General features: G+C 37.0%; 1 protein-coding gene across 1 annotated transcript in view; it reads right to left on the reverse strand.

Moving 5' to 3' along the window:
* Positions 1 to 11504, reverse strand: part of LOC121423096 (3-phosphoinositide-dependent protein kinase 1-like) — a 49520-nt gene extending 38016 nt beyond the window's left edge. The window contains exons 1-2 of the mRNA XM_041618385.1: positions 11295 to 11504; positions 1312 to 1572 (exon numbers count right to left, since the gene is read on the reverse strand). Of these exons, the coding sequence (XP_041474319.1) occupies positions 1312 to 1572; positions 11295 to 11321 (288 nt within the window). The 5' untranslated portion in view covers positions 11322 to 11504. The remainder of the gene's footprint in view (positions 1 to 1311; positions 1573 to 11294) is intronic.
* Between the last annotated feature and the right edge of the window lie 4209 nt (positions 11505 to 15713).

Below are 15713 nucleotides of genomic sequence, written 5' to 3' on the forward strand. Positions count from 1 at the left end.
AATTTAGAGCTTGATGTGAAACGTTTGTATTTCGTTTCAATTTTCAATGGCGGACATCTCATGACGATCGACTTGACTTCGAGCTAGTGCACTTGTCTAAAAAAAATAATCATCACATCAGGATTGATTCTCGAACATTGTCTACATGCAAAAACTCTGTTCAAGTTTGTAATATCACCATATAATAACATTTTACATGACAAAACAGAGAAAATTGCGTTTGATTTTTTTCCCCATCAATTTGAAGCTAGTTTGTGCCCAACTTTGGGCTCTGATTTCATGAATGGGAAAATATGTCATACGTCATCGAACACGCATGCGCATTGTGCTTATTTTCTCGGAGCTTGGAGGAGACGTCCAGAGATGGAATAACAATAGAAATAATCGGGCCAGTATTAATTCTTCCATATGAACATAACATACTTTGCTGACATCGTCAATATTCTTAGTATGACCATAAAATCTTGTTAAATCGTAATAATTTAGATGAATTTAGGGCTCGATTCAAAACATTCGTATTTATTTTGATCGCATGCTCAATTGCGTCTAAAAACTGGATTGTCATCAGGATTAATTCTCGAACATCGTCATAACTCATATTCCACAATCTGTCCTCACAATCGTTATATCAGCATTGAATAGCAATTCAAATGACCATCCAGAGAAAATAAAGTATTTATTCCCATAAATTTATTTGGAGCTCATTTAGGATCCAACTAAACAATCTCAGGCAAGTTACAGCGCTCTCAGTTGATTGCACTTGTTTGCTGGCGCTGATGACGTCAAGCACGCCTGTCGTTTCGGGAGTGAGTGTACGGAGCTGCGGACGGGGCTGGTGAATGGACTGCGAATGCTATTTGACCGAAAATCATTCGGATCGACTCTGCGTGATTCATGTCTTTATTATTGATTCATTTTAAACTTATATGTTGTCATCAGCAAATATCATTGTTGAAGATATTTTGGGAAGAATTCTGCTTTGGTCCCCGGCCTTTTTTTTTGTGTTTTTTTTTTATCTTGGAAAATACAAACGAACTTTGCTGTCATCTGCTTGTGCAACGCTCACCCGGCCAACGCCAGCGCATACCGTCAGTGCGTAGTATGCAAAGCGCATCGCATCGACACAAAAACAAAAGACTAAATTTTCCCCGCCTTCAATATTCGATGCATCGATGTTCGATCGAATTAGAGCTGTCGAACACCGGTTTTCAAAATAATCGATATGACTCAGGCTTAATAAAGACTCTGCATAAATTGCTTAAGTTTCTTTAATATTAAAATATAAATGTATGCGAAAGTAGGATAGCTTACCTCTGAATACGATCCCTCCCCCAAGATACGGCCAAATCGGAAGTCTGCTCTCCTCTTTTTCAGCATTGAACTCGAGGATGGGGAAGGAGACTGACCGGTGGGCTGGGGACTGGTTGGAAAGGGGTTCTTACTGGCCTTACTACTACCGCTGCCCTTCCCACCACCAGGAATGGGCTGTGAGTCTGTGCTATTGTGTTTCGACATGGCCTCTTGGTGACATGACAGATTCATGGGTGAATGGATGATCGGCTTACACTCTGGCTGCATCCACGACGGGACAGAGAGGAAAAATAAAACAACAGAATATTTATTTTCATTGGTTGTTTTTTCCAGAGGAAGTGTGTAAATGTACCGGTAAATATAAATAGGAAGACAATTATGTTTTTGACAAACAATGCAGTGATGTACAAAAAATCTCAAGGTAGAGACTCTCATTAAAGATGGGAGATGTTTATCCCCTAAAAGCCAAAAAGTTTATTTGTGTATCAAGTATCTGTATACATTAAAAGGATTATTTATCAAAGGAAATGAATTGAAGTAACTGTAAACACCATTGGCATCTGCCAATATTCTGTTCACAACAAAATACAAAGAAATTTGGGGAGCTTTCGAGGTAAAACAAAACAGAAGGTCACACAAGTATAACAAGTTATTAAATACAAACTGTATATACAGTAAACTGTACAGTGTAATAGTGTACAGTACATGTATGTATTCTACAAATACACACATGAACATGAACATGTATGATACTGACATTTGTAAAGTATCGATAACTGTTACCGGTAATTACTATCATTACTCTTTGTATTTTTTATTACTTAATTATTCTTCTTTATTGGAATATACTGTACATACATGTAGGGCCTACATGTTTTATACAAGTGGAATGCCTCTGGCCGTCTCAACTGCATCACGCGATTCAACATACTGTAGCAGCAGTGCTGACTTTGAAAACTACTATAACTCGCGCAAGATGTTCAGTGATACTTGGTTACTCTTATTTCCACGTTTTATGAACTAGACCAATACACTTTACAGAGATAGGATGGTAATTCAACAAATACAACCAATGTGGCCAAAGTTCATTAACCTCCAATGACCTTTGACCTTGATCATGTGACCTGAAACTTGCACAGGATATTCAGTGATACTTGATTACTCTTATGTCCAAGTTTCAAAAGTCAGATCAATAAACTTGCAAAGTTATGATGGTAATTCTACAGATACCCCCATTATTGCCAAAGTTCATTGACCTTTGACCTTGGTCATGTGACCTAAAATGCACACAGGGTGTTCAGTGATACTTGATTACTCTTATGTCCAAGTTTTATGAACTAGACCAACATACTTTTAAAGTTATGATGGTAATTCAACAAATACCCCCATTCGGCCAAAGTTCATTGACCCTAAATGACCTTTGACCTTGATCATGTGACCTGAAACTTGCACAGGATGTTCAGAGATACTTGATTACTATTATGTCCAAGTTTCATGAATCAGATCCAAAAACTTTTAAAGTTTTGATTGTAATTCAACAGATACCCCCAAATCGGCCAAAGTTCATTGACCCTAATGACCTTTGACCTTGGTCATGTGACGTGAAACTCATGCAGGATGTTTGGTGATACTTGATTAACCTTATGTCCAAGTTTAATGAACTAGGTCCATATATTTTCTAAGTTATGATGACATTTCAAAAACTTAACCTCAGGTTAAGATTTGATGTTGATTCCCCCAACATGGTCTAAGTTCATTGACCCTATAAAATGACCTTTGACCTTGGTCATGTGACATGAAACTCTAATAGGATGTTCAGTAATACTTGATTAACCTTATGGCCATGTTTCATGAACTAGGTCCATATACTTTCTAAGTTATGATGTCATTTCAAAAACTTAACCTTAGGTTAAGATTTGATGTTGACGCCGCCGCCGTCGGAAAAGCGGCGCCTATACTAGTCTCACTCTGCTATGAAGGTGAGCCAATTTACCGGTAGATCAGCTGCACACAAGCTGAAATCGTCAATCTACAGTGTCAGTACTGGTATTTATGAACTACAAAGTGTACATGCATGTGTACATGACCACGTACATTGTCATTTATGGGTCTTTCCATCTACGTGAATATAATGTAAGAGTAAGGAAAACCACAATGTCAAATACAGTCTTTAAGAGTCCCCAAAATCACATAGAAAGAATCCTAAAAAGTGAATGAAAATTATTCATCAGTAATAGATCCCACAAAATGGTGAAAGTTACTTGGCCAAAGATGACTTGCAACCTTGATATGATACAGTCAAGTTGGTCCTTATTGTCAAATCCATAAAAAATTGAATATTGTATAATTCAAACAATAAAAAACAAAAATAAATAGTCAATAAGGGACATCATCAACTTTCTCATTTGAGCTGTGCATATCACTGTTTTGTGAAAAATAAGCAAAACTTTAAAGTGTCATTAATTTCTTATTTAACTTCCGAGAACTTGATGAAATTTTCAGTGTGTAGCAAGTTTGATTTTTCTCTATTTATTCAAATCAACATTTTTCTGGGGTGGATTTTACCTTTAATGGGATTTACTGTACATCGGCAAACAAGTTAATTGTGCAATGGTATACTAAAAATAAATAATACATGCTCTTGTAAACACATGTACATGTATTTTTTATTATAAAAATTAAATATCCAACTTTGATCACCGTTTCTTTACATAAAATATTGCATTTTTATACAAGTACAAGAGAAAATGCCATGTGAAAAGTACTAGAAATATGCCTTTTGGTTGATTATGTACAGTGATATACAGACATTCAGCCATTCATTCTATAAACAAGGTTATGATATAACCTTGTTCTCTGTTACTACTCCCTGTGTGGTGAAATAAGGTTGGCAGTGTTTGGCTTATTTTCTCCTTTTCTTTGGGACAAATGCGTTATTTTTAAACAGTCAGTTTCCATTACAGCTACATGTACAAGGCTCTTTAAGGAAATGTGATTCTTTAAATTAAATAGAGATTGAAAAATGACAACTGTCTTGCCTCATTACTTTCCATCAATAGAGGGCGTACAAAAAATATGCCCAAAATTCAAGTTTTTAAGTGCTCTGGTGAATACAAAAATTACTCCCAAGTTACTAATGAAAAATAAATTAGTATTTTGGGTCAGAAAAGAGATATTTTATTAAGGATTTTCTAAAATTGTGTACTGTGTACAGCATTGGCATACCATAGTCCTACCCACTCATGGTTTCAAATCGTCTCGTGTGTGAAGGATTCATATGCACCTGGTGCACGCGAATCTTTCACACCCTTTTTACTAAAATAACTATGACTTTACATCGTAGCTAAGCATTATATTTATTCTATGACACTTACCGAACCATATGGATCGTTTGTTGAATTCTGTTTGGTGTTGTTTTTAATAAAATAAGAGCATTTTTCGTGATCTTCACGTAGATGCCTCTTGATCAGCGTTGATATCAACTTTTGCCTAAAGAGGGCGCGCGGTTCTTAAGTGCCTACCGTACCTTTGTTTACGGTGTTGCAAGCTAGCTGCATTCTAGGCGATCAGCATTATTTTCTTGCTCGTTCAATCCACTTTCATCATCATCTTGTCAAAAGATGGCGTACTTTACCAATAAGTATATACATGAGATGCAACCTGTTGATTTTTGGTACAATTTCCTATTATGCGCTGACGACTTGAATTGAGAATGTTCGATACGAAAAATTGCTTTTCGATTGTTGTTTGCGTACTTTCCACCGCAGTATTAAGGACGGATCGAACGGAGTATCCTGGTTGAGACTTGGAGGTAAGCGATAAAAACACTTTTATAAATAATTTCCAATTCATTAAAAAAAAAAGTTAAATCATAAAAACAAATTTCCATTAGTGGAGAAATACTCAAATGTTTGGCGTTTTTCATTCCCTCACATTCGTGTGATGAATGAAAACGTCAAAGTCCACTATAAAACCACATACGTTGTGCGAGGTTAGTATTACTAACCTCGCATGTTGTGTGAGTGAGTCCTACCTGTAGATTCCCCACAGGCAGGATGGTAATGAACCCTTGAGTGCATTTAGCTTGTGTATGTATGTGTCTTTTATGGATTAAGTACATTTGTCATATAGGATGTAAATGATAAGAATTTTTTTTTTTTAAATTAATTCTGTTTCCTCTAGAAATGAGAGTCTAAACTCTAAACTGTATTTTCATATTTTTAAAGAATCCCCCACTTACTTGCAATGTGTTTTCAAATAATTGTGAAAATATATACGGTATATACACATTCATGAATATAAAAAAATGACACAAAATCAAACAAAAACAATAAAAACTTACACTGCAGATTTGATTACTTCAAGATTTCAAACGTTTTGTTATGAAGTTCATGAGTTATCAAAATAGAGGAAATAAGATGGATCAAGGATCTACATGTACGTAAAGGTTAAATCGGAATTACTTGTATTTTGTAATATGAAATTTATAAAATGATTGAACTGTTGAACATAAGATGAAATGATGATGATCACACTTCCACAGTTTACCTGTTATTCTTTCTATACATGCACTCATTCAATGAACAAGGTTATGTAGTAGTATTTCACAATTACGACAGCACAATTTAATATCAAAGAAAGAATGAAATCTCAGGCAGCTTAATACCCTTGCCCTCTGCTGCGGATATTTTAATTGTTAAGTATTCAGTCTGTCGGCCTAATTGTCCAGACCCCTATGTCTTTTATTGTTCTTGATAAATCTTAAAAGTTAAATGCTTCATGGGGGGGGGTAGCACAGTAAGTCAAGGACTAACTCGTTACACTTCATCACATTCCTTGGCCCAAAATTGTATTTCTTACAATACTCAATAGACCTACAATTATGGAGAAATTTTATGAGTTAGATCTACACTTTTACAACACCAAAGAAGAGAGGGCCTCACAAATAAATAAAAAATATGCTCAAAATTAATTTGAATATTTCTTTTTTTTACTCTCTGAGTCTGACTCTGATTAGTGTACCTCGCAATACGTGTGAGTGACTCCGACTCTGCCTCTGGAGAATGAAAAACATTTCATTACATTTTATTGGCGACGATTTAAATGATTACAGATTAGGCCCACTCATTCAACATGTTCAATGTCAAACCAGGTTATAGCCTAGGATTACCCACTCACACATTGTACGAGGTTAGTATGTACTAACCTCGTACAATAGACCGTGTTTGACCCTGGATTTCGAAGTAGTCGGCAAACATCGCTTCATTGCTGAAGTAATATTTGCCGAAGCTCCTTCTCGCTACGCACCGGGGCTCTTGCCGGTAAGTAGCAAGATTTTGCTGAATATAATAATAATAATAAAATAATAATCCGATAAAAAAAGCACATTTTGCTTACCTCGGCCTCGAAAGTGACTTCGCTTGTCTCTTCCACGGAAATACAAGGAAGCCCGTTGGTGGCGCTAATAATTTCACAACCTTGATTCAGCTCCTCGGTAATTTTATAACTGTATCTAAATTCTTTGAATGCGCAATCCTCATGATTAATTTACTAATTATGGGCGCCAATTAATGAAATGCCTTCAAAAAACATAATTAATGATTATTATTGGTGATGATAACACTCATTTGCATTAATTTAAAGGCAGTGTATACAGCCACACGCGTGTGTCTTTACCATCCAGCCACACGCGTGTGGTTATATCCAGAACACCTATCTGTGGATACCGCCACACGCCGCCAGTAATAACAGTAAAACACGCATGTAGGTCTGACCGTCTATATCACGATCAAAATAACCTCATTTCTTCATTAAATTCTTACATTCTAAACCCCTTTGATTTCTTTAAATCGTTTCAATTTCATTCTCACCGTCTTCTTTCCTTGCTTTTCTTGTCTTGTTACAAAAGGCCGCCTGTTAAATAGCAAATTTCCACACTTTTTCTACTTGTGTCGATTCTCTACTGACTCTAGGCTATGTGCGCGTACGTGCGTACGTACGAAACCCAGACTGTGTATCGGAGCTACTGCGCTGCGCTAACGCTGTATGGGTCTGCCACCGCGAAGGAAGCCAGAATCGACACAAGTAGAAAAAGAGAATTTGCTGTTAAACAGACGACCGTTTGTAACAAGACAAGAAAAGCAAGGAGAGAAGACGGTGAGAATGAAATTGAAACGATCTAAGGATATCAAAGGGGTTTAGAATGTAAGAATTTAATGAAGAAATGAGGTTATTTTGATCGTGATATAGACGGTCAGACCTACATACGTGTTTTACTGTTATTACTGGCGGCGTGTGGCGGTATCCACAGATAGGTGTTCTGGATATAACCACACGCGTGTGGCTGGATGGTAAAGACACACGCGTGTGGCTGTATACACTGCCTAATTTAAAAAGATGACTGATAAAAAAAAAATGAAAATAATATACATGCCTGGAAAGAAACCAGCAGTACAAGCTTTGACGAACGTCAATAATACGTATACGGTATACCAAAGTCTATACAATGAAAAGATTGGACACTTCACGGACTTTGCGTAATGCCTTGCGTCGATATGCGCGTAAAATAGTGTAGGTGCCTATTCTTTCCCTTGTCGTGTCTTTGATATGAATATAAATCGCGCGCCCTCTTCAGGAGAAAATTGATATCAACGCTGAATGATTTCTATCTCCATAAAATCTTCACTAAAGATCAAGAAAATATACATATTTTTCGAAAGAAACTTCAAGGAGAAGTCACGGAAGGATCTAAATGATTCGGTAAGTGTCATAGCAGGATGTGGAATATTTATTTATACATAATATTTTATGTGGGCAAAAGCCCACTGTATTTGGCCATTCCGTGCTTTAGGAAACTGGACACTTATTTGAACCGGGATCTACCTTACCATGATATTCTAAAGAAATCCTCGCTTCAACAATTTTCAAAAGATCTGATGCGAAACCTTTTGTTCCCGATGCGAAACTCTCCACACAGAGCAGTCGCTTCTGGTTCCTTGCTCCTCACACAATATTCTATTGAACGACTTTTACAGCGAGGGACGGTTTTTCAATCGACACCAAAATATAAATTAAAATCATTATTTAACAAGGTTTAACAAGCTAGTCGCGAAAAATAGGACACCAAAATTAAAAGTACAATCATTAGTTAACAAGGTTTAGCAAGCCTTAATTTACTCGTGAAATAGGACACCAGTCTGTAGAAACGCACGGAGAAACTCTCCATAGACTTGTACACAGTGGACACCTATTTCCCCACGTAACTTCTCATTGACATCCAACCACCAATTAACAAGGTTTAACAAGCCTTAATTTAGTCGTGAAATAGGACACCAAAATACAAATCAAAATCATAATTTAACAAGAGTAAACAAGCTTTAATATAGTCGTGAAATAGGACACCAAAACAAAATAAATCACTAGTTAACAAGGTTTAGCAAGCCTTAATTTACTCGTGAAATAGGACACCAGTCTGTAGAAACGCACGGAGAAACTTTCCATAGACTTGTACACAGTGGACACCTATTTCCCCACGTAATTTCTCATTGACATCCAACCACCAATTAACAAGGTTTAACAAGCCTTAATTTAGTCGTGAAATAGGACACCAAAATACAAATCAAAATCATAATTTAACAAGGGTAAACAAGCTTTAATATAGTCGTGAAATAGGACACCAAAACAAAATAAATCACTAGTTAACAAGGTTTAGCAAGCCTTAATTTACTCGTGAAATAGGACACCAGTCTGTAGAAACGCACGGAGAAACTCTCCATAGACTTGTACACAGTGGACACCTATTTCCCCACGTAACTTCTCATTGACATCCAACCACCAATTAACAAGGTTTAACAAGCCTTAATTTAGTCGTGAAATAGGACACCAAAATACAAATCAAAATCATAATTTAACAAGAGTAAACAAGCTTTAATATAGTCGTGAAATAGGACACCAAAACAAAATAAATCACTAGTTAACAAGGTTTAATTAGCAAGCCCTAATTTACTCGTGAAATAGGACACCAGTCTGTAGAAACGCACGGAGAAACTCTCCATAGACTTGTACACAGTGGGCACCTATTTCCCCACGTAACTTCTCATTGACATCCAACCACCAATTAACAAGGTTTAACAAGCCTTAATTTAGTCGTGAAATAGGACACCAAAATACAAATCAAAATCATAATTTAACAAGAGTAAACAAGCTTTAATATAGTCGTGAAATAGGACACCAAAACAAAATAAATCACTAGTTAACAAGGTTTAGCAAGCCTTAATTTACTCGTGAAATAGGACACCAGTCTGTAGAAACGCACGGAGAAACTCTCCATAGACTTGTACACAGTGGACACCTATTTCCCCACGTAACTTCTCATTGACATCCAACCACCAATTAACAAGGTTTAACAAGCCTTAATTTAGTCGTGAAATAGGACACCAAAATACAAATCAAAATCATAATTTAACAAGAGTAAACAAGCTTTAATATAGTCGTGAAATAGGACACCAAAACAAAATAAATCACTAGTTAACAAGGTTTAGCAAGCCTTAATTTACTCGTGAAATAGGACACCAGTCTGTAGAAACGCACGGAGAAACTCTCCATAGACTTGTACACAGTGGACACCTATTTCCCCACGTAATTTCTCATTGACATCCAACCACCAATTAACAATTTTTAACAAGCCTTAATTTAGTCGTGAAATAGGACACCAAAATACAAATGAAAATCATAATTTAACAAGAGTAAACAAGCTTTAATATAGTCGTGAAATAGGACACCAAAACAAAATAAATCACTAGTTAACAAGGTTTAGCAAGCCTTAATTTACTCGTGAAATAGGACACCAGTCTGTAGAAACGCACGGAGAAACTTTCCATAGACTTGTACACAGTGGACACCTATTTCCCCACGTAATTTCTCATTGACATCCAACCACCAATTAACAAGGTTTAACAAGCCTTAATTTAGTCGTGAAATAGGACACCAAAATACAAATCAAAATCATAATTTTACAAGGGTAAACAAGCTTTAATATAGTCGTGAAATAGGACACCAAAACAAAATAAATCACTAGTTAACAAGGTTTAGCAAGCCTTAATTTACTCGTGAAATAGGACACCAGTCTGTAGAAACGCACGGAGAAACTCTCCATAGACTTGTACACAGTGGACACCTATTTCCCCACGTAACTTCTCATTGACATCCAACCACCAATTAACAAGGTTTAACAAGCCTTAATTTAGTCGTGAAATAGGACTCCAAAATACAAATGAAAATCATAATTTAACAAGGGTAAACAAGCTTTAATATAGTCGTGAAATAGGACACCAAAACAAAATAAATCACTAGTTAACCTGAGTTAACAAGGTTTAGCAAGGAGCAAGCCTTACATACATGCGCACGAGCGACTAAATAAAGCTATATGATGACATATCAGACGAGAGATTGAGAGCTCGAGTACGAGTAGAGGGAGACATATCGCGGCGAACCGAAACTGAGCCTTAAATAAAGGAGGACATGTTTTTCATTTGGTAAGTGTCCGGGGGAATTAGGAAACTGGACACCTATTTCACGATAATGCCCTATATTTTCGAAGTGTAGTGGTGTGTCGAGTTCGTATGACTGATAATCCTTCGCTCGCGAGACGATATGAACCCATGGGTGAGGATTACCTAGCCTAGGCCTAATCACTGAATTTGAAGATTGACAAGATTTATTTTAATTAAGCGGATCATAATTATGACAATGTAATATTTAGTATTTTGGTGTACAATACAAATATGATATTAAATACCTTTTTATTGGGGGTATTGTATGTTGCATAGACTCGAGACATAAGCTAGTAACTACTGCAGTGTGCAAATTACGAATACCCTACTCGCCAGTGCGCCAGTGCATGCACGAGAGTGTCCATGTCCTGAATGGCAGGGCCTGTGATGAAAAAAAATAGTTAGCTCGAGCTCGCCGGTCGGTCTACTTACATATTCTGCAGAATTTACACTTGCCATCGCACGTAAAACAATTGAAGAAGACCTCAAATTGCTGCAGATATACTTAGTCACCTAGAGAATATCATATCAACTAAAACAATGTCCTCTTCTTAACACAAAATTGTTTTTTTGCGTCTTGTTGAATTACGAATCGGCCCTGAAGCTTCACCCCCAATTTGTAAACACGTTGAAGATGGCTAGCCAAAAAAAGATATTTCCTTTCTTTCGTTGTATGGTATCGGCAATTATTCCTATTTTGGCTATCGTTTTCAATGACATATTCACTTTGAAGTAAACAAATTTATGAAAATATAGACCTATGACTATTTCTTAATTTTATTTAATCACTCATCAGTAGAAAAAAGCACGGTGGAGCACGAGTGTACTGTGTGAAACGGGAGAAGGCGAGGCCTGGTGAAATGTAATAACAATTCACCTGCAAATTACTTACGGACAGGGGTTAATTCCTGACTCCCTGCAGATCAGCTTGAAAGGTTTTCCTTTTTAAGAGTTTCGAAAAATTCAAGTAAATGCCTTAACATCATAAATCATAAACTTTTAATGCCAGAAATTAACAATGATTTCTTTACTTTAGAAGTTTACAATCACAATTCATACAAATCGAGATTTTGTACATATACGAAACAAATAAATATATCAATATCAATGAGATTATAAATTTTCAAAATTATTACAATGAAGTTAGCTGCTCAATAATATTTCTCTTCCATAACAATGTGAAAGCAGAGGGGGGCATATCAATCGACAAAAAAAATATAAAAAACAGACTTTGTAAAAGGTGACTTTTTTCCTGAACGAATATAAATATAATCTCGTTTGCACCTAATTGTACAAGAAAAAAAAAGAATTAAAGATTTTAAAAAGGTTAATTAGAGGAAGGTTATTAGCCTAAAAAACGTCGGCCTACACACTCATAACCTTACCCCCACCCCCCCCCCATCTCTCTCCCAAGACACTCACACAAGCTCACTTCAAAACTCACCACCACCCACAACTCCCCCCCCCCCCCTTCCCGTCACAAAACGCACACATCCATCTACACGGTAATTCATCCATACACGAAACATCCTGCTCTGCATGGTACAACTATCCGTATTTGAACAAATAAACAAAACAAAACAAAAATAAAATAAATCAAATAATACGTTCAAGGTATATATTGATGGGATGATATGATAGCAATGGGAATTTACAAGGCCCTATAAATAGCGCCATCTATCGAATAATCTCCTTCGATTCCTCCCCTCCTCCTCTTCTTCTTCTTCTCTTTCCCCTTCTCCTTCTTCTCCTCCTTCTTCTTCTCATTCTTCCTTTTCTCCTCCTTCTCCTTCTCATTCTTCTTCTTCTCCTCCTCCTCCTCCTGGCCTTCTTCTTCTTCTTTTTTCTCCTCCTCCTTTTCCTCCCTCTTCTTGCAGCTTAGAGTATTGGCCACTATCAGGTGTAATGTATACTGCTAATAAAGTGCAGTTCGTAAGTATAAATTATGTAGCCTATACAACGTCCGATAATTTTAGATTTGCTTCCGAAGAGGAAATATATAGAGTAAGAAATGAAAGATTAAAAAAAGAAAAACATTTGGTAGCAAGTCCATAAAACCTGAAAATCCAAACAAGCATCACACTTAAATTTTCGTTAAACTTGAACGTTTTAGAACAACATGAAACAGTAGTAAGGTAAAAAAAAATAAATAAATAAGAGTTACGTACCTGTGCGGCCTGATCAATGGCGTAATCAAGGGGGACCTCGGGGGTCACGTGCCCCCCCCCCCAATCTGGTGGCAAAAAAAAACGGGGGAAAGGAGAAAAGAGGGAGAAAGAAAGAGAAACGAAGTGGGAAAAAAGAGATTGTATGTTTATCTTATATTATAAGAAACATTACGCTGTCATTACTTTATGAAACATTGTTTGTTTGCTCACATTGTCTGCTTAATGAGATAAAAATGCATGGGATTAAATGATACTACATCCCGTTTTTAATTATACACACCAAATATATTTCCTCGCATTTCGAGAATTTGTCTGGTCTGAACATCAAACAAAAAAAAAAAAAAATCCGGCTTGCGCTTTCAATATTGAGATATGTATCATGTTAACGAATACTACAAAAACTACTCTATGTGTTTAAGTGTAATTCTATTTAAAAAAAAATCAGCAAGCGCTTGGCAATCGTATTAGATGACTATGGTGAGATATGTATGCTCTTCATGAATTCCCGAAAATAGTCCTTTAAATGTCCCTGTTTAGGTTAAATATTTAGCTCGCACTCCGCGTTCGCATCGTTTAGTGAGCTGGTTCGTATTACTGGACCTCTAGGAAGAACAGAGCCATTATATTAATGGCTCTGAATAGAGTGATCCATCCGTATATTTTTATGTGAATGTTTGTATATCTATATTTAATCTCATACCTTGTGCAATGTATTTTATTGTGATTTTTATTTTTATAAAACCAAACCAAAACAACTGAATACAAAAATGCTTATAATATCTCTTATTTAGGTCTGGATACAAATAAAAAAAAATCAGCTCGGGCTTTTCGCTCGCAGTGGGTCACATCCAAAGGGTCACATCCTTTTATTGCACGGTCCTTATAAATATCTCTATTAGGTCAGCATACACCTGGCTATTGAGCGCGCTTCGCGCGCCCACTAAAATGATTCGATTTTGCGGGTGCCCCCCATGACGTGACTCACAGTAAGCCACTGAGCCTGATTGTGGGGTTCGGGGGGGGGGGGGGGGAGTAGACAAACTATATTAAATCATCTAATAGATCTTCTTGTTGAACATGAAAACCTAACAAAATATCATTCACGAATCACTGCCAAATGCGTCCCTACGCCCAATTGGATATTGGTAGTTGGCTTTAACCCTGTAGCCTTTTACAGTGCGGTGGCATTCTAAGGAATAAATTCCTGCCAGGTACCCATTTACCTCACCTGGGTTGAGTGCAGTACAATGTGGTTGAATTTTTTGCCGAAAGAAATTACGCCGTGGCCGGGATTCGAACCCGTGCACGACCCTCTCTAAATTTCAAAATCAGAAGACTAATCCACTGGGCCACGCTCCATGTTGTAAAATAGTATATTTTATCATGTAGGCATATCCTGTCATTCTGTATTATTATGTAATGTTAATAATTTTCAGTTGATTTTTACTGTTATTGCAGTATATTATTTTGTGAATTTCTTTTTTTTTGTACAAGAAATGACAAGTGTATACAATTATCCGTTTTGAACGGACACCACAGATGAAATTAAATGAAATGATGAAATGAATAGGTAGAGGAGATATGGCAGAAAAGATGAAGAAATCGAAAACTAGCTATAGGGATAAAAAAAGAAAAGAGAGATTTTAGGAAAAGAAGGAAAATAAAAGAAAAATACTCCCTTTATAATTACACTTGCTTATATAGCGCTTAAAACTTACTTTGTCAGAAGTCTCTAAGCGCTCTACAGTATATGCACCCTAATTACCCTGGCTTTAGCAATGCAGCTGTTACGCGCGCTGCGTTTCAAGGAATAAATTCCTGCCAGGTACCCATTTACCTCACCTGGGTTGAGTGCAGCACATTGTGGATCAATTTCTTGCTGAAGGAAATTACGCCATGGTTGGGATTCGAACCCACGACCCTCTGTTTCAAAGTCCGGAGACTAATCCACTGGGCCACAACGCTCCACTTTATGACTGTTGTTCGAGTTTTGAAATGAAGTTATCGTGGTCATGGAAGAAAGACCCCACCCCTTTTATTTGCCTGTACTTTTCCTCAGCAAATCAGAATACCAATCGTGTTTTTGTATTGAATAAATATTCCCTTTTCTTAAATTACTATGTGAGATATTCACAAGGATCGGTTTCATGGGATTTTTGGTCAGGGAGGGGGTAAGGGGCATTTCCTTACCACCGGGATCGCCGTCAAGGGAGGAGAGTATAGCGAACAGAAGAAAGAACAGAAGTCAGGATAGCGATGGAAAAAGGGAGAACGGGGTGGGGGAAGCGTGGTCATGGTGGTGGGGGAGTGGAAGGGGGCGTGAATATTATACACAGAGAAGGGGAAATAAGAGAGGAAGTCTACCGAATAACAAAATGGGGGGGAGTGAAAGACGGGGGTGGGGTATATTGGGGAGCAGTGGCGTAACTACGGGGGGGGGGCACGTGCCCCCCCCCCCCCCCATCGGCTGGCCAAAAAAAAAGACGGGAAAAGGAGAAAAAGAGGAAAAAAGGAAGAGAAACGTAGTGAGGGAAAGAAGAAATTGTTGTTTATCATAGTCTTATATTATATTATGTTACGTAACATAAAAAGCATTTTTTCACAACTTTATGAAACATTATTTGCTTAATTGTGTCTTCATTGTTCCTGGTGCTCGCATAGACTTTTTAACGAGATATGTAGA

This window comes from Lytechinus variegatus, chromosome 10 (genome assembly GCF_018143015.1).
Source record: "Lytechinus variegatus isolate NC3 chromosome 10, Lvar_3.0, whole genome shotgun sequence".
Classification (NCBI taxonomy): domain Eukaryota; kingdom Metazoa; phylum Echinodermata; class Echinoidea; order Temnopleuroida; family Toxopneustidae; genus Lytechinus; species Lytechinus variegatus.